This window comes from Taudactylus pleione, unplaced genomic scaffold, assembly GCF_031769625.1.
Source record: "Taudactylus pleione unplaced genomic scaffold, aTauple2 ptg000186l, whole genome shotgun sequence".
In the NCBI taxonomy this organism is placed as follows: domain Eukaryota; kingdom Metazoa; phylum Chordata; class Amphibia; order Anura; family Myobatrachidae; genus Taudactylus; species Taudactylus pleione.
The window spans coordinates 5379604-5404058 of record NW_028284588.1 but is presented as its reverse complement, the minus strand read 5'-3'; the positions used below and the strand labels follow the sequence as shown (position 1 = coordinate 5404058).

At 39.5% G+C, this 24455-nt stretch overlaps 1 protein-coding gene across 2 annotated transcripts in view; it reads left to right on the top strand.

The window, feature by feature from the left end:
* ELP2 (elongator acetyltransferase complex subunit 2) overlaps positions 1–24455 on the top strand; it is a 175751-nt gene that overhangs the window by 73135 nt on the left and 78161 nt on the right. For both annotated transcript variants that reach the window (XM_088476287.1, XM_088476288.1), the window contains exons 8-10: positions 6069–6224; positions 20811–20906; positions 21966–22066. In XM_088476287.1, the coding sequence (XP_088332413.1) occupies positions 6069–6224; positions 20811–20906; positions 21966–22066 (353 nt within the window). The remainder of the gene's footprint in view (positions 1–6068; positions 6225–20810; positions 20907–21965; positions 22067–24455) is intronic.

Sequence of the window (24455 nt, the reverse complement as noted above, 5' to 3'; positions counted from 1 at the left end):
TTTCTCAACAATAAATTTGCGAAGGTCTTGAGAGAGTTCTTTGCTTTTACCCATCATGAGATATTTCTTGTGTGACACCTTTGTAATGAGACACCTTTTTTATAGGCCATCAGTTGGGACTGAACCAGCTTATATTAATTTGGACTGACTAGGGGCAGGATTTCTTTCTAATTACTGATAGATTTCAGCTGCTATCTTGGCTTTCCATGCATTTTTGCTCCTCCCTTTCTTCATGTGTTCAATACTTTTTCCCTGTGTCATTTCACATTATTACACACAACTTAATTTATGGACATCTATGGTTTGATTTCTTTGCATGTGTGGATTGCATGGGCCGTTGCTGACGTTTGGTGAAAATTTCATTACAATAGTCCTATTACAAGTATATTTACTGAGAAAAATGTTGATGTGTCCAATACTTATTTTGTCTGCACATAAACGACATTAAATTTATTTCTCACATAATAACAATAGCAGCAAATAGATTCCTCAACGTTTCGGTCCGATCAGGACCATCCTCAGGAGACTCAAAACTGCATCACAGACATCGGAAGTACAACGTGCATAAGGATCCAGCAATGCATTGCTGGATCCTTATGAACCTGGTGAGTGCCCCTTTTCTTTTCTATATTTTGGATCTCCTGCCTGGATATTAGCAATCGCGTCATGCACTGAAAAATAGCATGCATACCAACAAAGGTGCTTAGTCCACCACAGGTAACGCGTATAATTGATTTATTCAGTAAAGCACCAAGTTCCTCCACAGAGTCGGGTAAATTTACTAAAGTGAGCATTTTTAGAAGTGGAGATGTTGCCCATAGAAACCAATCAGATATGTGTGTGTGTATATATATGTATATATATGTATGTATATATATATATATATATATATATATATATTTATATATTTATATATATTAGATATATTTCAGAGGATGCGCATAAACCATGTGCTATATTGTGAACAATAAATCTCACTTGAGTCCAGCAATAAAAACTGAAAATGTCAGTATCCACTTTTCTTTAAATGACACACCAGGTCCTAGTTCATTAGTGTGAGGACCGCAGCTCTCCTTAAATATAAGACCGGATTCCAGGTCCAAACAGTCTGTCAAAATATAATGGAAAGAGAGCGCTCCATGGTGCAGATAAAAAACACTCTTTAATATCACTCATAGATAGTTATCAAGCATACATCTGATAAGGTACTGCTCGTACCAGATAAAAAACAGTGTGGGCTGGTTACCACGTGGTGTGAATAAGCATACTCCACCGGACAGTCTCCAACTCGCGCTGCCAGGATCCGTCGGGTACACACACCCCGCCGCTGGACACTGGGAACAGGCCGCCGCGGGTCGGACCACGTCAGTCCTGGACACACTGCCAGGGATGTCGGGGATCAGTCCCAGGGACTCTGGGGTGGCCAAACCATGTTCTTCACCACCTGTTGTCAGAGTTTTAACTGAACATACTTTTTGCAAAGACTGGAGGCCAGAGGGCGGGGCTTTGTGACGTGTACGAAACTGATCCCCGACATCCCTGGCAGCGTGTCCAGGACTGACGTGGTCCGACCCGCGGCGGCCTGTTCCCAGTGTCCAGCGGCGGGGTGTGTGTACCCGACGGATCCTGGCAGCGCGAGTTGGAGACTGTCCGGTGGAGTATGCTTATTCACACCACGTGGTAACCAGCCCACACTGTTTTTTATCTGGTACGAGCAGTACCTTATCAGATGTATGCTTGATAACTATCTATGAGTGATATTAAAGAGTGTTTTTTATCTGCACCATGGAGCGCTCTCTTTCCATTATATTTTGATATATATATATATATATATATATATATATATATATATATATATATAATTTATAATAGAGAGAGAGAGAATCAATACCGGCAGGACTCAGGGATTTCGAAAAAAGGACAGCACACTCGTGGAAGACAGTCAAGTCGACTTTTCAATACCAAAGTCTTTTCATACTTTGGTATTGAAACGTCGACTTGACTGTCTTCCACGAGTGTGTTGTCCTTTTATCTAAATCCCTGAGTGCCGCCGGTATTGATTCTTCTTGTTTGATGCACGTGTTGCATTGCTGACGGAGGGCAACGGGGTAAGATTTACATTTATACCAGTGAGTGCCGGATCCTTCCAGTGTGTTCTCTCTCTCTCTCTCTCTCTCTCTCTCTCTCTCTCTCTCTCTCTCCTCCCAGTTTATGGATCTGTGTGTTCTTTCGATCTAATCTCTGGAACCACTGGACGGATTTCGATATGGGTTCCACCATTCTATACAGCACTGGTGGGGGAATGTTTAGGTGTATGAACCATTAATCGGTGACTGTCACAATTTTAGTGAAGCAGTCACTGAAAAAAAAATCTTGCACCAGAGGAGCTGCCCATGGGGCTGAAACAGCAAGACGGCATCTGAAACTGAGCCTATGAGAGCTAGCAATGTGCCCTGTGGCTTAGCAGCAGCCTAGAGAGGGGAGGGAGTCAGGGACTGAGCAGGGTCACATCTGAGGTAGACAGAGAGTGACAGTCTCCAACGAACCCATGAAGATGCCCTGATGCACACACAGTAGCCAGGAAGGAGCCAGGGAAGGCATAGCTATCAGGAATAAAATAAAAACCCATCGGAACATCATCAAATTATTTTTTATTCGATGGTGGCAAACATCTGACTGCCACCATCAAATGGTAACAACACCACCTTTGGAACAAAAGCTTCGGATTCCGATGTCCATCCCTATGCTTGACTCCAACCACCACTCCTCCACTGTGAAGGGCTCCCTCTCCAGCGTGATGTTCCCCTCAGCCACATGCTCTTGGTGAACAGGAGGCACCTCACATGGAAGACAGCGCTGCTCTCAGACAGGGGCACCATGGTGAGGAAGCTCAACAAGAAGCCCAGGAAATACAGGGTACATTGTGCAAAGAGGACAATGCTCATTGCCATGTTCAGCAATCGGGGAGGGGTGCACATGGAGGCTGCAGAAATATGCAGAGGTGCCCCAGCCCCGGGGACATGCTGCTGATAATGCTTATGGTAGCTGCAATACAAATCTCTCATCCATGTGTCTCCTGCCCTTCCCAGCACATCCCAGTGGCCGGGCCCCAGCCAGCTGCTGGGCAGCAGCAGTGGGGGTTGTGGTAACACTGGTGAGATGCAGGGGGCAGGAGAGAGACACGGCAGGGGGTTGTGGTGAGATACAGAGGCCTGTGGTAAGAAGCAGGACTGAGAAGCAAGGGCCTGTGGTGAGATGCAAAGGGCTATGGGGAAATGCAGGGAGCATTAGTGAGAAGCAGGAGTAAGAAGCAAGAGGTGGTGGTGAGATGCAGGGACTGCTGTCACATGGCGTAGATTGTTAAAAGATGCAGTGGGCTGTGGCGAGATGAAATTGCTCCCGTGTGAAGCCGCTAGTTTGTGTGTGAGTGTGTGTATGTATGTATGTATATATATATATGTGTATATATATATATATATATATATATATATATGCATACATACAGTGCATCCCGAAAGTATTCACAGCGCTTCACTTTTTCCACATTTTGTTATGTTACAGCCTTTTTCCAAAATGGAATAAATAAATTTTTGTCCTCAAAATTCTACACACAATACCCCATAATGACAACATGTAAAGTTTTTTTTTTTTAAGATTTTTGCAAATGTCATTTAAAAAAACAAAAACCCTAAGAAATCACATGTACATAAGTATTCACAGCCTTGGCCATGAAGCTCAAAATTGAGCTCGGGTGCATCCTGTTTCCACTGATCATCCTTGATGTTCCTACAGCTTAATTGGAGTCCATTTGTGGTAAAATCAGTTGATTGGACATTATTTTGAAAGGCATACACCTGTCAATATAAGGTCCCACACTTTGCTTGAAGGTCCCAGTGAGCACAGTGGCCTCCATCATCCGTAAATAGAGGAAGGTCAGAACCACCAGGACTCTTCCTAGAGTTGGCCGGCCGTCTAAACTGAGCGATTGGGGGAGAAGAGCCCTAGTCAGGGAGGTGACCAAGAACCCAAAGGTCACTCTGTCAGAGCTACAGCATTCCTCTGTGGAGAGAGGAGAACCTTCCAGAAGGACAACCTGCACCAATCAGGCCTGTATGGTAGAGTGGCCAGATGGAAGCCACTCCTTAGTAAAAAGCACATGGCAGCCACCTGGAGTTTTGCCAAAATGCACCTGAAGGACTCTGACCATGAGAAACAAATTATCTGGTCTATATAAAATCGAAGCCTGCCATATTAAGCAAACTTTAAATTCTTATTCCTCAATTGTCTTAAAGTTTTTTCATTGGTTATTTAGTTACGTCAATCTGGTATTATTGGCAAAATAGCAACTTATTGATCATTTATATGATTATAAAGTATATCAATTACTAGCCTTACAGGCAGCCATTTTTATTCTCAATTCATACTTATGAGAACGCAGCCTATCAACTTTTGATACTTTCTGTTTAATGCCTCGTGATCTCACTAAATTGGAGAGTTGAATACTGGTCCACTTCACAAAGTGTCTGCCTTCACTGTTTGTAGGTGAAAGCTACACTTTAATATGAGTATTAAAAAGTATTGTAAATTAATATTTCTCATCGAACCATCTTTTCAATTTCACAAAATATTTGTAAGTTGAGCAGAATTTCGCATGAGACTATTCGTTTAGTGTAAACTTTTAAAAACATTTTGGATACTATATCCTTAAATTGCTTGTTCAGTCACCACCAGTAATTGGCTGTACCCTTTTTATTAGCTTTACTTTTTTGTAAAGCTAACTATTGTAATGCATTAGTATTCCCGTGTATGGATAGCTTGTCCCAACGTTTCAGTGCTACCCTTATTATTTTATACACATATTTAATTAAGCTAGTCGGAGTGCTTGGTTTACAGTTACATTTTTAATTGAATGCTTTGTCAGAAAGCCACGAATGTTATGCTCCGACACACTGGAACGATGTCACTCCGATTGACCAAATCGGAAAAACAAAAGGTCTTATCGCTCATTGTATATGCTAGAATTGCGCGTTCCCGTGGTCATGTGATATCATCTGGTCGGCCATGCTACACGGCCTACCGGACCATAACGCAAGCAGAGCCTTGTATATTAATTAAGTACGGAACTAGTGAACATTCCATCCTTCATTACATTGCTGTAATGTGTACTGGCAATCATGTGATGTCCAGGGTGTCCACATTGACAGTCGCTCAAGTGTGTACCAGACTTTATTATACTGGTTGTTATGACTGGTGGCACCTGTTTTGAAGATTGCCATGACCATCTTCTTAGGTGCTGTCGAACATTTCCCTCTGGTTTTCTAGTCTCCGCAGTAAGAGGCAGTTGATTAGACCCTTTCATCAACCTCACAACAAATATTAATAATATGACTGTATAGTACTTGGTAGGGTCATTGTTCCATTCTTTCATCTAATTATTATCAGCAATTGCAACATGCTGGATTATTATGTTCATAGATAGCTTTTTCAGAATATATGGGGTCCATGATTCATGACATCAGCCAGAGGATATTTAAAGTCTATCATGGAGAGTGCTTGACCTTTATAGGTAATAAATAATATACCAGTGTACATAGAGATTTCATCTTCTTTATTTCTTCGAGTGGTGAGGACTTCAGTTTCTTGTAGCTATAACACAGTTTATTTCAGTGTGTACATAGAGCTATTCACCTTGGGTTTTTAATTTTTTTCTAATTTCAAGAATGGCGCACATGGACATCTGTTCTTACATCCATCTTATCTTTCTTCTCTTTCTGAAAGGTGAGTAGAAGAGACATTGAGGATTACACAGAGATTATTGATCCCAGTGAAGAACAGGCTTATTTATTAAACACTTAAAGCAACATGGACAGAACAAAATATTGAACATCTTTATTTATCCAGTCTGTTATTCTGATGATCTGTTTATGATCTCAACTTTACTCCATTCACCTGTCAAAAACAGAATGGAAGAAAGACAACTTAAAACCCCCCATGTGCAGATACTCTTAATATGAGTGTTTGATGGCAGTCATCATTTAATGCTACACCTTTTTTTCTTTCTTTTGTAGGCGAGGATATGTACTTGGCAAGCTGTGCCCAAGATGCCCTAATCCGTATCTGGAAAATATTTGCCAAATCTGCGGTAGAAGCTGTCAAAGCCGATGATGAATATGAAAAAAACTTTATCAAGCTCAAGGAGAAAGTATTTACAATAAAGGAGGAGAGTAAGTAACCTCTAAGCTAAGCAAACCTATGAACTATTATTCTGCATTAGACTATCTCTAAGATAATGACTAAGGTGGCTGACTTGGCAAACCAATTTATCAGACCAAATCATCTTTGCTTTTACTTTTACCTGGAATTACAGATGTGTCCTCACTTGTCAATCGGCACGCCTGTTCCCTTGAGACTCTGCTAGCGCCGGGTGTCTTTATTGTCTTTTTTTTGCCGAATATGCATCTAAATCGCGATGCAGCAGGAGACTGCTGATTAATTTATGTGACACTAGTATATCTGTGTGCAACTGCGTCTCTCAATATGCATGCAAAGTGCTATATTAATAATAACATGACTGTATAGTACTGCGACCACAGCTTTTTTTCTACACCAAGTTCCTATTACAGGCTCAGTTGCACACAAATATACAAGTCTTGCGTATCGAATTGATCAGCCCAGTCTCCTAGTCACATCGCATTGTGACTTAGACGCATTTTCGGCAAAAAAAGACGCCTGATGCTAGCAAAGTTGTACGGGGCCTGACGGCTCACTCATGCAAGGCATATCGTGCTGCATGTCTTATTAAGACTAGATGAGCAAGGACACATCTGTAGATTAATAATCTTTTTTTCCTACACACTTGTATTCATTTTGTCTTTATTAGCAAAAGTGTTCATAAATAAAAGATTAAATGTGATTGTAAAAAAATATATGCTTTAATTACCATAGAATTGCTCCAAAGTTACTATCTTGCAGAGCTGTGCATTCTAGAGTTTGTGCTTGTCTACAGTCGAATTCAAATTTACAGTGAGGACATAGATATTTCATCTAACTTTCCTGATCACATGCCATTTATTGTAAACAGCAATGGGGCCTGGAGATGATTTTGGTCCAGTCACTACGCTACTCTATATTCTATTCTTGGGAGCATGTGTGGGTGAGTCCAATCTAAAGTCCAAACAGGGCCTCACTGCGCATGCCCAGAAGACTAGAGATATTTTCTTCTTTATTACATTGTTAGTGAACTGTAAATTTTGCTTTGCCCTGTTCATGCCTACTTCATTGTTATGAGCCACACTGTTTGTTCTAAAAAGGTTTGATTAATGCTGATCGTGAAAAGAAAATTAAAAAGTATTGAGTGGAATCCAGCACGCACTTAGAGGAAAACTACCACTTCCTTGTCCATTCTGAGGTCATGTACTGTTTTTTTTGTCAGAGAGGATACAGAGTGACTGATCTTGAGATCTGTTGAGCGTATTACCAGTGTAAAGTCAAGTTAACTAGTTACGTTTGTGTCAAAACCTAAAAGTGCAGATCAAGAATATGAAATATATTTTTAATTGTGGTGTACCGGTGGTTCGTATCAGCTGTATGCTTTTGCATTTGTTTGCATATTTTTGTCATTAGGTTTAGTACACCAGCTGTGCTTTTCTCAATATTTTGAGTAGCCTATTTAGTTCAATGGGGTTTCTACAGACCACAATGGGCTATAAAAATGAATGGGTGAATAACCGGTAAAATACTTTTTGAAAATGATCGATCAGCTTCAGTTACAGACTGGGTAATGAGGACAATGAACATTGAGTCCAATTAAAAGGGGAACCAGCTTTGTGGGCAAAGCTTGCATTTTTTACTCCACTGTGAAATCTTGTGGGCTGGTGGATTTCTCTAAGGACATATTTTATAAAATTAAAATAAAAGTGAAGTTTTTTTTATTTTGCAATATTAGAATTTTATTGAATTATGCATTTGTGGAGGGAAGAGGATACAAAAGTAGAAAGTGAGGGATATGAAGGAGGGGTACACACAATATAAAATCCACATTTATACAATGAATCACAATATGATAAGGAAGCAACATAATATATTACCAGCAGTGAGGGAGATAAACAATAATCGTCCAACTTTTAATAACATTGATATACATAAAACTGTAATGTGAAATAGAAAACACAATCTCAAATCCCACAAAGAAATTCACAGCAGGGGTTAACAATAAGTTAAGTTAAGTGAGGGTCTAGACTCATGGATAAGGGGTAGTCCTTCTGTTTATCTAGGTGATTTCGCCGCCCAATACTCACTGCATTGAAACCAACGTATCAAGGGGTTAGAGGCTGGGGATGAATATAGGACACCTGCTGTTTTATGCTCATAATGGGATTGCATGTCTTTTTCAATTAGATCTATGCTCTGTACATAGGAAGAGCGCCAGAATTGAGCTAATAAGAGTTTTGTTGACATAAGGATATGTCCCATTACATAATGATCGTTGGAAGAGAGGAGTCCCCGTTATACTTGAAAAATAGCTAATAATGGGCAGGGTGTTCATTGGAGTCCATTGACTTTAGAAATAAGGACAGAAACTGTCATCCATAGATTAGTAGTTGCTGGGTAGGACCAAAAAATATGGATGAGAGAATATGCGGTCTCAGTTACGCCAGCATAGATTTGAAATTGATGGCGACATAGCATTTAAGAGCACAGGCATTAAGTATAAACAATGTAATAGTTTGTAAAATTGTTCCACGTGGGACATACATTGAGATAGTCGAAAGCATGTCTTGAAGATTGAGTGCTATTAATCTTCCTTCAAAACCCAGGAAAGGTCGAACTCCCAATCTCGCTTAACTGATTTAGAATAAAAATTTAAAGCTTCCCCTTCCAGTGGTAAAAGTGAAGTTTTAATGTTTATAATGTTTTTTTGCGCCACCTAAAGACCCACATCTTTCTCTTTTGCTTGGATTTTTCTTTATCTGCAGGTAAAGATTACATCTTTTATCTGCAAGCAAACCTTCAACAATAAAGACTAATGGAATCTGTTGATGGGCATTCATCTATATGACTCATTACTTTCAATTAGTTTCCTATAAAAAATCAATGAGAAAAAAATATAACGTAATGCTTGTTAAACCCCTTATGTGAAGGTTATGAAGTGAAAGTGCTCAATTCAATTTCATCCTATTGGGGACCTTGGATCATGGGGATAGCTTGGTACTCACAATAAATTCTTCAATGTGTTTGAAACCTTTCCACCTTCTGTATCGACACTTTGGGCCGTATTCAATTTGGAGTGAAAACCTGTTATCGGCGATAATTTATTGCTGATGACGTCATTTTCGCCAGTTTGACTTATCCCTATATTCAATTTGAAAGACTTTTCGCTGGTGCGAAAAGTCTTTGTGAAAAAAACGGGGATATGTTTTCTCCACTGAATAGGTGGCGAAAAAAAGTGCAGAATTGGGGTTTAGGGGTGCAGGCTTAAAAAAAAAAAATTGTTAAAAAGGTAGAGAAAAAGGACTCCATCAAAATGGGGTACACCCCGGACAAAACAGAGAACAATAGTAAAAACTGAATAGATGGAAATAAGATGAAATTAATCTTTAATTGGTATTTCTAAAATCAGTCGAGAATCTAAAGGCAAAGCTCAAAAGACAAACACATAACAAATAGGCTAGAGACAGCCAAAAACACACTAACTCAGATCGTGCTACGTAACAAATCTAATGGTACCAATATAGTAACCACATCAGTGAAACATGATACATGTGATCATGCAAACGAGTAGATCAAAGAATATATCAATTTGGAAATATCACCAATCAGCTCTAAGGTGATATAAATGATTTCTCACTAATAACATACTATGATCAAATATGTATAGTTGACACATATACGTAGTAACTCAGATACAAAATTGCGCAAAAATGTATCAGAATGACTCATAAATTAGATATTGTAACACGAGTAATCATAATATATATTGAGAGATAAATTCTCATAGACAGGGCGAAAATCTAACACAACATAACATATATGACATAACAGTATAATAAACAAGACATAATAAAATTAAAAAGCTGTGCACCACACCCAATTATTGATCCAATAATATCAAGGATCTGATATAAGATATAAAGAGGCGTCCCTCTATTAAGTGTTGGAGAGCATATAGCAGATAATATCTAATAGATTTGAAAAGCAGAACGTATGCGCTTACAGGTCAGATGCTGCTGTTCCACGTCATGTGACCCAGAGGACGTGGAATGAGTTTCACTGTCGCATGGAATACATAGAAACAGTGCAGGCTTCTTCTACTATTAGTGCCACTGTATAAGTGATATCTCTGTTGCTCTAGGCAGCGCAGAGAATCACAGTACAGGCATCTAATGAGAGAGCAGAGGAAAAGATAAAGGCAGTACCTGTAAAGAATGCTCTCCACATTGGTGAAAAAAAAAATTAGGGGACAATCTTCTAAAATAGCTAAATTTATTCCAGAGGGGTTCCCAAGTATGCAGCAGGTGTTTTCTTCATTGTGGGTGGTAGCGACAGGTGCATTTTTGAAAAATTTTAAAAACATTTTACGGACTTAAAAAAATGCTTGCACCCATTTTCATGTACCCCAAATTTGATGGGCATAGTTATTTTTCCCCAAAAAATTTGGTAAATGCTGTTCTTCATCTGTTCTTCAAAGGCGCATTTATGCACCTGCCGCAGCTATTTAAAAACCTGACTTCTCTTCAGCAGGCCAAATCGGGGGTACTCATAGTGATCCCCCCATGTTAGGACATCTTTAGGGGGGTGCCAGGATGATTTCCCGAAAATTTACAGGACTTTTCACCTGTTCCAGTTTCGCCGGGTTCCGTTTTTGCGTCCTTACAAATTGAATTCGGGGATAAGCGGGGACGCGTGCAATACTTTTCCGCCAGCAATACAGGCCTCAAATTGAATACGGGTCTTTATCGGGAGTAGGATGAAATGGCGCTGAGATGCTTATGGCAACATGTTGTTTTTAACTTAAATTTACATTTTTATTTTTTGCTGTAACTGTGATCAAGGGCATCCATGTAGACTTTATGGTACTTGCGCTAGCCACCTACCACTACCTAAGGGGGGAACGCCTACATCAGGAACCTGTATCATCTCATGTGGTTACTATTGGATCCTTTGCTGATACTGCCTCACAGTGCTGGCCTGTACACACTCTGCATAGGTGAGTTATAAGATGTAGCATCCAGGTGTGAAGTTGGGTCAGGTGTTGGTGGTTCGATATGGCAGTCCCCACACTAGGCTGTTGGGGACTGTCTTCCATGATGGTGGCCACAGATGTGCTAAACTTCTTGAGCAGATGTGCTAAACTCCAAAACAGCTCAGCATTTCCTCATAGAGAGCAAAGGCCACCAATATATGCAGACACTCAGTGCTGCAACTCTTGCTTTCCTGTTCGATTTTCACTTTTGCAGAGAAGCATTAGCATGAGCAGTGGGGATTTTTGAGTAAGTGGCCCCCAATGTAGGGTCAGCTGCTAGTTTTTGCTGATTTTCTTTCACTTATTTAATTGTGTACTGCAGCTGTCTTTTTTTTCCCCCTTTATCTGCCATGTCTGAGTAATTCCAGAGCTGGAGGGATGAAAACAGTGATGTTTTTTACTTGTTCAAAATGTCATTTTAAATTGCCTAAAGAAATCAGACAGACATGACACCTTGTGTGCAGGGCTTGCTGCGACTGTGGTTAATTGATCTGGCAGAACCAGCGTGGGCTAAATGAATGGCCCTGTTTATTGATCAGCTTACACAGCTCACCACATATTCTTGAGGGGTGAGCAAGAGTCACTTCCCTTATGCCTCCTTCCCTGGATGCTTAGCCAAGAGGAGTCTTTGAGCTCTGAAGTGACTCCAGCAGGTGAGGTGGTTTAGACCGAAAGCCTTGTGATGCCAGAGTAGGGCTTGTAAGGCCTTCCTCTTTAGAGTAGGTTTTAGACTCTACCTCTACAGCTAGACTTTTGAAGTGTCAAAGTCCTGCTGTGGTTTGGGGAAATCAGATTCTGAGTGCTTCTCTTAGGAGAAAGGTGGCTGAGCATTTGCTCATTGATAAGTCCCTTTTCTTTTGCGAGGAATCCACTGGATGCCAGGTTATAGATTTAATGTGGGCTGTGTAACAAACTGTAAACATTCCACCCAAAGTGGATGTCCCCATGGTGTGCTTTTCCAAGACCATCACTCTTTGGATCCTAAATGCTTTAACCCTTAGCAATGGCACTAAAATTAAATTCTAGACCATCTTTAGTCTGTAGCTACTGGAGCCTCTCTCATTCCTATATGGAGTGCTTGCAGACCCGTATTTGAATTGCTGATCCTGGTTGAGCACAACCATAAAGTATCTCACTAGACTAGGATTTCGGATTTGGTGTTCTTGTCATGCCATACACCTTAAGCCTTGTAGTTGGATATGGGATCAAAGAAGACTCTTGAGTCCCTACCTATTTTAAGAAATGCCTTGCACTGTCCAGAACTGAATAAAGTCATTAGCCATGCCTCGGATGTAAGAGTTAATTTCTGCCTGGTAACATACCAAAAGTGCGGTGTCCTATTTTTCAGTAGTTTTGCACTGTTGTAAATCTAGAGAGCCATTGTTGTCTTGGTGGACAGCATAGATGGAAACTGGTTTTTAAAGCCCTCAGAAAAACAGTTGGCATTGATGGACAATTTGCTCCCTGGGAAACACCCACAGAGGTAACCTATCTACTTATCTTCAGAAATTAATAATTACTTTCAACTTCAGAAACCTGGGAGAGTGGCATCATAGATCTTCTAAAGTCTCCACCCCGACATTTTTTTACCACTGACTTCCCTCGAGACCAAGCAAGATCATAAGACACTCATACAATGTATTATTCAAGGGTGGTAATCTCAGCTCAGGAAGGACAAAAGAGAATGAGGCTTCTATTCAAATGTCTACTTAATCCAACAACCAAATGTATCCTTTCAGACAATTTTGAATCTCAAGACCCTGAACTCCTAGGTTCAGTTGGCAGGTTCAAAGTGAAATATCTGACATTTGTCATAAACAGCATGGAGTGGAGTAAATTCATACTCTCTATAGTCTTCAACAACGCTTACTTGTAGTTTCTGATCTGTATCTGTGAAGGTCACCAATGCCTTTTGAGATTCCCAGTTCAGTCTCATCATTTCCAAGTTTGTGGTTTACTTTTTGACCTGGCAACAGCTTTGTGGTATTCTTGAAAATAATTGTGGTCATGACTGCTCGTTGTAAATTGTGTAGAGGTGGTATCTGCCAGATGTTAGCATGATGGTGTCTCAACTTCAAGATGGAGTGATTCTGATCAAGGCCAAGGGAGCGTCAAGTATTTTTATGTAGATACCTTGTTGGCTCTATATAACAATTGATTTATCTGAATCCTCCTAATGCAAATATTCTGCAACTTCTCAAGTAAAAACAAAAAAAAAAAGTATTAGTCAAGGTGCTTTTAGTAGCACCAGACTGGCCAAGACCGTCATGGTACATGGACATTTTTAAAATGTCAACAAGTGTGTTGTGGTGTTTTCCTTTAAGACAGGATTTATTAAGTGAGGGACCATTATATCAACTGGGGTTAGCGTGTTCACTTTAATAGTGGAGCTGTTGAAGCCATTAACTTAGGGCAGAGGGTTTTTTAAAGTGATTTTGAGTGTGAAATTTTAATGTTTTAGGAATCATTATATTTCTTGGTGCGAGAAGTTTCAGTTTCCAACCACCTCTTTCAATTTAAGCTGTATGCTTCTTTTTTTTGCAGACTGGTTTATAATTGGTTCAACCTTTAAATGTTCAGATCTCTGCTTTCTCTATATTTGCTGTTTGCAACCGTTCATTCAGCATAGAGATGCCCACTAATCCTTTCTTACATCCGTAATACTTCGCAGTCCTGCGTATACATCGGTAACATCGTAGGAACATCAGTCCCTCACGCAAAATTACAGCAGCTCTGACCTGTCTCAGAAATTGCAAGTCTCGTCGCATGCAGTGAGTACTCAAGCTGCGTATGCCGTTGCAGTGGCTAATTTATGCACACCCATTCAACGACATTCAACCAGACAGGCATGCCTGCCAGGTTGACCCTTTCAGACAGAAAAAAGACCCATGTTGATCAGCAAATTGCCGGATAGAAATGTTTGACCCGGTAATTTGGTTTTGTCTGAAAGGGGTATCAGTGTGGTGCATGTTCAACTTAAATGAGAACATTGTTTGCACCAAGATCTGTGTTCGGAGAAGACGGGGATCCCTTGATTTTGATGATGTTTTGGTATTCTGATACCCACAAGATAGGTTTATCCTACAGTATGTCAATGCAAACTATTGCAATCTAGTTTATATTATTGATTTGACAGGCTTACATTGTGGCAAAGAAACCTGTTAATTTCAATGTAAAGGCTCATTCTACTAGATTTGTGTGCACCTCTGAAATGGCATGGCAGAGAGCCTTGAATGGGCAGCTCACTCAGGCAGCCCAACCCAACCCAACCAGTGCTAGATGCATATATTTACTAAGTTTTACAAGTTCAATGTTTTTGCACCATATGGTGGTAGAAATTGCTGTGCTTAGCACCTTACATCCTAACTTTGTATACCCACCAAAAGTGCACCTTTTGAGATTTCGCCAGGTTCCAGTATCCCCAATAGGATGAAAGTAAGAAAAAAGATTTTAATACTAACATAAAACACTTTGCTCTGAGTTCCCTGTGGACACTGTGTTAACCCATTATGCTCTAGTTCTCCCATTAACATTTATGATGTTAAATGTTTTGGGGGGATGCTGTTTTTCACTCACTCTCTTACGGTCTTGTCTTGTGATACTTGTTTAGAAGAATAACCTATTTCTCTGCAAGGTGTGGATTTAGAAAGCAGAGGATTTTGAAACCGTTAATATTATCTTAATTGCCAGCTTCCTGTCTGAGCCTCTATATCCCCAAGGCAAAGTGTCTCCAAACTCAGAGAAATTAAATAATTTTTATTTTACACTTTGATTACACTGAAATGGAACAAAATAAATGCAATGTAAATGCCCAGATGCAAGTTTGAAGGCAAAAGGCTATGGAAATACACAATCACAATTGAATGACACAGGTTAACCATCCTAAGGCTAATTAATTTGTTATCCACATTGACACGGTAACATCCCATGCAACAGTACTTTTTACCTCCGTCCAACGTGTTTTAAAAGAAAATTTCCTCCTCGCCTGGCTCCCCAGGGCGTGATGTACTATTCACTGACTGCCAACAACACTGACGACTTTGAACCCCAGACTGCTGTGCAAGCAGTAATAAAAGTGAGACGTGTGCTCTCTGCTCTCTTTTTTTTTTTTTGGGGGGGGGGGGGGGGGGGGTTAGAATACATTGGGTAATGCGTCTGGGGATCTTTTATATTTATTCTCTGGGGAATCTACTGCCACTGAGGGCAGAGGGAAGTAAGGGTTAAGGTTACTATGGGAACATATGGACACAAGGGGGTGCGATAAACACTCTAGGTACTTTTCCACTAAAATATTTAAATACAGTTTTAAAATGATGTTCTTAACAAAAGAAAAGAAAATTTGTCACCAATTAGTTGGTAGCAGCACTGTTGATTATGGAGTGTTATATATGTGGCTTATATTGGCTGTTCTTCTGTATATTTTTTCCTCTCTATTCCAAATGTTATGTACAAATCCATATTAAGGGAAAAAATAATTTTGTGATAACTTATGGGTGCTGGATTTAATGATTAACTGATAGGTGATCAGAGAATACATTTATAAATGGAAATACAATCCTCCTAGTATATCCCATACACGTACCAACTTAAGGGGCTGCAGCTGGTGCCCCTGCAGACTGCTACTCTAATAACATACCTATGTGCATGTAAAAAATGGGATGCGGTCACAATCCCGACAGTGTAATCCCGGCAAGGGATCTAACATAGGCGTCAAAATACCGACGCCTATGTTAATCCCGACGCCAGAACCCCGACAAGACGCCGAACCGATAGTCCAACGTCGGGGGTAAGTAGGTGGGGATGGGTGGGGGTTAGGTTTAGGGACCCCCGGGGGGACTTAGGGTTAGGCACCCCCCCGGGGAGGGTTAAAAAAAAAAGTAATAGTACATTATATAAAAAAAAAATTACATTCCCTTGCAGTTATTTATTTATTTATTTTTTAACAGTACAATCGCCATTATTGTCACAGAAAAGATTTGTAATCTAGGAAAAGAACAGTTTTGTCGTTTGAAATTGGTCATTGTAATTTAGGAGAGCACACAAATGATACCATGTTCCCATGCAGCTCTTGGGGGAAATATTTTACATGTCATTCTTTTGATTGAATCTGTTGGCTTTTGCTGCTCTGCATTGTGTTGTATTAGAAACTGGTAATTATTTCATATCCGAACAAATACCGTTGTTATCACTGTTTTGTATTTATTGTAAATACAGAACATGGATTAAAATTAGAAATGTTGTTTACATACTACACTGACAGAAATCTAGTGCTTGGTTCTACTCTATTAGGGGTATTCAATATGGGTGCGATAACATCGTTTTTTGCGTTAATATCACTGGTTTTAGTTTTACACCGTATTCAATTTCAAAGACTTATCGCAGTTTTGAAAAGTCTTTGCTAAAAACGGGGATAAGTTTTCACCATTGAATAGGTGTCGAAAAAAAGTGCAGAATTGGGGTTTAGGGGTGCAGGCTTAAAAAAAATAGCCTGCACCCCTGGGAATGACATTTAAAAAAGAACTGTCAAAAAAAGTTTTTAAAAAAAATAGGGACACCCCAAAAAATTAATTTAAAAATTGGGGTGAAAAAAAAAAATGGGAAAAAATTGTTTAAGAATAGGGAAATAGGTTCAGGGCCATTCTGCAAGTATGCGGCAGATGTTTTCTAGAATAGAATTATAGCGGCAGGTGCACAAATGCAGAATTTTTTAAAACTTACTTTAGGGACTTAAAAATATGCTAGTACCCATTTTTATGTACCCTAAATTTGATGGGACCACTTACAAAAACGAAAAAAAATAACCTAAGTGCTCTTCTGCATCACTTCTTCAATGTCTGAAAAAAAACACCTGCTGCGGCTATTTAAAACCCCGACTTACAATTAAAGGCTAAAACGGGGGTACCCATAGTGATCCCCCATGTTTTTACAACTTTAGGGGGGTCTTACAATTATTTTAAGGAAAAATTCGTAACTTTATGCAAATCCAACTTCGGCGATTCCCGTTTTCGTTAATTTTATTTTGAATACGGGGATAAGCGGGAGCGCGCCCCATACCTTTACGCAGAAAAAAAACTCCGATATGAAACGTTAACTTCGCCAGGGAAGTTAACCTTTCATATTGAATACCCCTCTATGTGTTCATAGTTAACATTTATATTTGTTGAAGTAGATATATATATATCTACACCTCCACATGCAAATACCGGTTCCCAGACATGCCATGTGATTACGTCAGCCGCAGTTGCCAGGGAAACATTACTGCACAGCTGTTTAGACTTGTCCAAAGTCGGGTTCCGTCTCCCAGTAGGGACACGTGTCCCGATGACGTGCAGGTCCACTATCAAGGCAACCTCTGCACTGCTGACCTGATTGTCAAACTCCATAGGTGATTACTAACAGTAGTCGCCAAAGACATTTCAATGTTTAAACAAATTATTCAGGGATGTGGCTTATTGTGTCAAGCAGATAGCTTAAATAGTGCATCATACAGAATACAACCAATGGCATTGAAGTGCAAACTGTCAATTAGTACATGTCATCATGAAGTCATACAGTGACCAACTCTTTACTAGTAATTCCATAATTACAGCTAATATTTGCTTTAACTTTTGATATCACATGTAATAAATTGTTTGTATACTGTTATCAATGAACAACTTTTTTGAGAAAGAAAACCTTTATTCGTTTCTAAAAACAAATTGGTAGCCATCTCTTCCATACATACTTCCTTAGTATTGAATGTATCTCCTGTGTATTTTAAAGCATATTGTAGTTATCATCTGTATTATTATGTCACTTCCGTCCAAGTACATGTGGACATGCCGTTCGCCACCTGCTTTGAAGCGTAAAACATATATTTTGCGAGCAGGTGTGTAACAGCATGGTGGTAATAGTTAGAATTTTGCATTTTTTTCCTCAGAAAAGTTGTACATTGAAAATGGTTCATGTATAAACTTTGAGTTTGTATATACTGAAACCTTACTCCACTTGTTAGAAATCAAACCTTAAATTGCACATTTTTACAAGCTGCACAGAAAACTGAACGTGTCAGTGGTTAAGAAGCAAATTATATTAACTTGCAGATTGTCTGCTCTGTTTTCCTAACATTATGTAGCAGAAAGCGATGTTGAATACATTAATAAATACATTGTAGAAAGGATTAAATTATTAAGTACAGGGTAATTAAGAGATTGGTAAAGAAACACAGCAAGCAAAAATGGTTATAACTATTTATTCTTTGTGCACTTGTCCTCCATAAACGTAAAGGCAAGCAAGATTTATGAGAATTAAACCAGTATTTATTTGTGCGAAGTAAACAGATCACTAGCTACAGTCGAAAGATCAGTAGAGGAAAAGCAACCACAGAACAACCATTGCCTTCATTGTTTCGTGGCCAATAGCCCATACAACAGTTCTAAATTGTGCCACATATTAATAACTGCACAAACCGAAACCTCCTGAAGGCCACATTTGAAAGCAGTTAATGTAGACAATTCGTTTGTTGTTTTAAATATAGCTGTAAATGACAGGTTAGCTTTAAAAACAATTAGAATTAATTGGTGTTTTATTTTATACAGTAGGATGTTATAGAATTTTGGAATTCAGGGAGTATTAACCATTAAAACACACAAATATTTTTTCATTTTTGCAGCAAATATATCTAGAAGAACCAGTTATCCCAAAATTTTGATTTTGTATTCGATTTTATGTTCAATTTAACTCGCCTGAAATCTAATCAAATTGAATTTAGATATTAATGTCAAAATCCTGCATTTACTAAAATTCAATTTTGAGTTTTATTTCAAAATTGAATACGATGTTCTTCGATTTTGACTAGTAATTTGGATGTCCATTTCAAAATCAAACATAAAATAACCTAGAAAATTGAACACAACATACCCAAAATAGATCTGTTTAATGCTGCTGAGTTTGCATGCTTCTTGTGTGTTGTGTGTTGAGCACTTGCCTGACATGGTTGCATCAGATGCGACCACACCAGATTGGGCTTTCCCTGACATGGTCTCATCTGATGCGACCAGTCAGAAACGCCCACTGCAGCCGCCAATCTCAAAAGGACCTCACGGTCCCTCTGCACTCGCTGCTTCGCCCCCAGTGTGTCCCGATTACTTTGGTCAGTTTTGAGGGAACATAGGGTCTCATTCAGACCTGGTTACAAGCTCCGATGCGCTCGCAACCGGGTCGATGGTTAGCCCTGCACACGCGCAGCGGCCGCACTGCTCGTGCACAAGCCCCGGAGCGAGAGAAACTCTCTCGCTCCGAGGCTCGCTACCAAAGGGGCGGCTGTCGATGTTAATCGACAGCTCGCCCCGTTTGGTAGGCGGGCCGTGGAGGTGGCTGAACAAACGGAGGCGTTCCTTTCGGAACGCATGCCACTTGTGGGCGGCCGCACTGACATCATCAGTGATGTCAGTGGGGAGCTTCCTGCTCCTACAGAGCAGGAGGCTCCCTGGGGCTTGCGGTTGACGAGACCCAACCTTAGGGTCTCGTCGCAAGACCCGATGGTCTTGACCAACGCGACCATCATCCTGGTCGGTCGCTAAGCGCTTATCTTGCGACCAGAAGGCCGCACTAAAAAAAAAAAAAGCACTCTCCCTCATTCAGAGAGAGAGATCGCTTCTTGCGACTGCCTCTGAATGAGGGCCATAGTCCCCATGTAAAAGACAATAATAGTCAACTATCAACCCGCACCCACAGCCCAGGGGTGCTGGGGATAGCCCCGGCTACAGCCCCGACCTGGGGTTTCCTGGACAAGGGGGGACCCCATTATTGGGCGGTCCCCATATCCCCAGGAATCCTGGGACTTGGCTGACTAGTGTGGAGTGATTAATAGTTTGGAAGGGGGACCACATGAAGCGGTGGCATTACACCCCCGCTATTAAGAGCCTGGTGCTGGTTGTTGAAAATACGAGGGACCCAACATCTTTTTTTTCCCCAGTATTTTCAAAACCAGGACCGAATCTGGAGACTGCTGGTTGTTGAAAATACGGGGGACCTCTATGTGTCGTCCCACCCCCCCCCCCCCTCCTGTATTTTCACAACCAGGACCGGCTCACACAGCCCAGTGCTGGTTGTGCTATTGGGGGGAGACCCCACACAATTTCTTTTTCTTTATTTTAACACTTTCATACATATATCATTCAACAAGCCTGCTTAAATTGCAAGCATGAAGCATCTCTATTATTTTGAGGATGATGTGTTTGATTTCAATTTGAATTTTAGTAAATCAGGGGTTCCTATGCTGTCTATGTAAAAGTACCGATGTTTAGACAATATTCGATTTTGAAGGTGGTTTGGTTTTATATTCAAATTCACATTCGATTTTGACTTTTTAGTAAATTTCTGATGCTCAAAGTTTAATGCAAATCGAATGCAAAATCACCCCAAATCGACCAAAATCGAGCTTTTAGAAACATACCCCTTAAGCTTTTCGAATACTTGATTCCACACCTTTAGAATATATTCTTTTAGAATCCTTCTATTGCCTTTTTTTGTAATGAATTATTGATTCCTGTTCGTAAACACAAGTCTCGTAATGTTCTTATTCTAGACAGAGAATTTATTTATGCTGCAACCTTGGAGACAGTTTTGGCTGGCCATGAAAACTCTGTGTATGCTGCTCATTGGCAGCCATCAGTCATGAAAGGTAAGTGTGCAGCCACTTCTTGGGCACAGACAAATACAGGGGCAAAATAAATGACATTTTCGCAGTTAACGTGTTAAGAAATTTAAACATCATTTTGCAGTTGGATCATTTTGCAGTTAGGATAAAACTTAATTTATCTTAAATGTAACCAGATGGCCATCAGTTATAAAGGTGTTAGGGTACCAAATTTTTCAGTCTAAGTTCAAAACTACAGAAGACAAAATCGCAGAATTATTTACCTTTACAGAAACAAACCAAACCCAGAAATACATAATGCACTCATTTAAAGGGAATTATTGTAGGACAGTGTTTCCCAACTACAGTCCTCTGGGACCTCTATCAGTTTGTCTTACAGATCTCCTCAGTATCACAAGTGAAATAATTAGCTACACCTGTGGATCTTTTAAATAGTGTCAGCCAGTAGTGAATACACCTGTGCACCTGCTAAGAGATCTGTAAAATGTGCACTATGAGGACTGGAGTTGAAAAACACTGCAATAAGGTACATATAATGTGTACTTTCAGTGATGATAGTGCATAAAACAGGTACCAGCTCCCCCTCAGAGCAGAAGAGTATTTATGGAGTGTGGTGGCTCTGAGGATAGATAGATTATGAAGAGTGTATTCATCTCTGAGACACTTAGGCCTATATGTACAGTACTTTCCGTTGGTTGTCAAAATCACTGATGAATTTAAAGCAGCAATAGAAATAAATGCTAAACCAGGCTTGTTCAACAATTATTTCTGATTTAAATCCATCAGTCAAATCCACCGATCATTGGCAGCTTTGAAAAACCGACAGGTAGTAGTACATCTATACCTTGGTCTATATAAATATCTAAAGTGTAATTGATTTTTGTACTATAGTTGCTATAACAATCTATTTGTACAGTGATAAGTCACTAGTAGTCCTTTGCACAAATGACAATTACATTGTTTGCTATTCACTTCTATTAAATACTTTTAAATCACACTTGTCTTTATTTTATTTTTTTTGAAGTGCACACAGTACAGTAATTGATTTTAATGTGATCAGTAATGTTATCTACTGTCCTGCAGATGGCAGCATTGTACAGCCAATGAGTCTGTTATCAGCCTCAATGGATAAAACCATGATTCTGTGGGAACCAGATGAGGAGTCTGGAGTATGGCTAGAACAGGTTTGGTTTACATTGATTACAATAATACACTTTACCATAAACTTCTTGACAATTACTTAGTGTTTAATTGCTTAAACTAAATATTTTAAAAGAAAACAGATGAGTTCTAAAAATTTTAATTATTTCAACTTTATTATATGCATGCATGGATAAATGGCAGATGGGGTTATTTACAAAAGGCAAATAGGATTTAACCCAAAGCAACTAATTAACTTTGATTGAACTAGTGCAAATTGAACAAAAAATAAAGGTAATGTCTTATTGACTATTGTGAGTACTAATTAACTCCAGCAATTTCTTTTTGTACTCTTTGTGAGCCCAGGTAAAAAAATATCAACTCTGGTACTGAATGTGCCTTTCTGGTGCTGACGTTAAGCCAGCACTCCACATCCGTATGATATTTTTGCCTTGATGCTCTCTGTGGTAAACAATACCTCACATGACCATACAACTTGTGGAATTATTCTTCAAGTGCAAGACCTGTGAGTGCTTCTGTATGAATATATATATATATATATATATATATATATATATATGTAAGTGCATCCACAAATAAAGTGCATATCCATATGTCAGATACTGGGGAGACGTGTTAAAGTAGCTTAAAGTGCAATGCATCTCAGCAAAGTAGCCGTCAGATACTTATCAGAAGGCAGCAAGTCCACAAGTCCCCATATCAAGTGTATAGCGCCCTTTTATGCAGCGTGTAACCCGATTCCCGAAGCCTCTGAAGGTGGCGCCTGTTAGGCGAGTCTTGTCAAGATAATTAATGGGGTTGGGTGGGGATAAAAGGTGCATTGTGGAATATTGTATTTTATTGTATGTGTCCCTGAGGACGGGAGTTCAGTCCCTGAAATGTCGTTAGCAATAAAGGACTTTTAGTCACTTGGATGATAAATCTGTAGAGTGCTGCCAGGTCATTATCTACTTACATTGGGTGTTCATGCATCCTAGGAAGGCACCACAGCAAGAATTTGGAGGATTATTCAGGAGTGCCGGGCGACTATAATTTGTGTGTATATGTGTGTGTGTGTATATATATACATATATATATATATATATATATATATATATATATGTGTATATATATATATATATATATATATAGCGAGAGAGAGATGTATGTAATGTGTGTATATATATATATATATATATATATATATTACACACCACATGAATCCTAATATGGCAATGATGGAACTCACCAGACTCTTAGTAAAGCATAAAGCAGTGTATTTAATGTCCAAATAACACTGGCCAGAAATAAAACACATGCATACCATGTCAATGTTTCAGTCCCACCTGGGACCTTTGTTAAGGCAGTATCAACACTGCAGTATTGTATAGGTTAAGCCAGAAAAAACACAGCAAAAAAGCAGAGCACTTATGGAGACACAGACATGTCTCCCCGGCTCCCATTCTTATACCATCACAAATGGGAAGTCCTTCAGACTCCCATCGTGGAGCGCATGAGGTCACTTCCGGTTGTGGGTCACCGACTGGAAGTTGCGGTCCAGTGACCGGAAGTGGAGGCCCCATTTGCTGCCCGGGAAGGGATCACCTGGGGCAACTAGACAAAACATATAAGAGACATAATGTATATAAACTGACCAAAAAACTATCTATTAAAGGGTCAGTGGGAAGGGTCCCAATAAGCAGGGACAAACCAACTGAAAAGCGGAGGGAATGGGAATAAAATTAAAAAATTTATATTAAAAAAATTTAAAATTGTAAAAATAAATGGTGAAAAGGTTGGTCCCAATAAAAACAGGGACATGTAAACTAAGCAGCGGGGAGACTGGGAAAAATATATAAAAATAAGGTATAAAGGGAGCCAGGTAGTACATGGAAACTATAGAACCAAAAACCAGAAGACCGAGTACAAAACTATATTGGTAAAAATTAAGTATATGGAGAAAAGGAGTAAAATGTACTGACCCAGAAAAAAAACACCAAGGTTATGAAAGGAAAAAAAAAAAATCACACAAAATTTCCCCTACATATTCCATGGGTCACTGCCTGAGTCTGTAAGAAAAATAATATATAGAGAGTATCTATTGCGCTCCCCCTATTAGTGTATTAGTGATGTCCAATTACTGGTATCTACTTTAATCCCTATCAGTATGATCTAGTTGACTGATAATTCTATGGTATAGGTGAACACAGTGAGTGTGGTTCCTTATGATATAATGATGTGCTCTTATGCAATACAAAGTTGGAAATAATAGGTAGGTAATGATCATTTAATGTGGTAAAAAGTTATACACATGTGGAGTAGATAATGTTGCTGAACAAGATAACAGATTAGTGGGTAAGGATAAATTCTTTTCCAGTGCTAATACAGGTGATGATCAGCATACAGTACTTCCATAAAAGTTTGCCTAGTGAG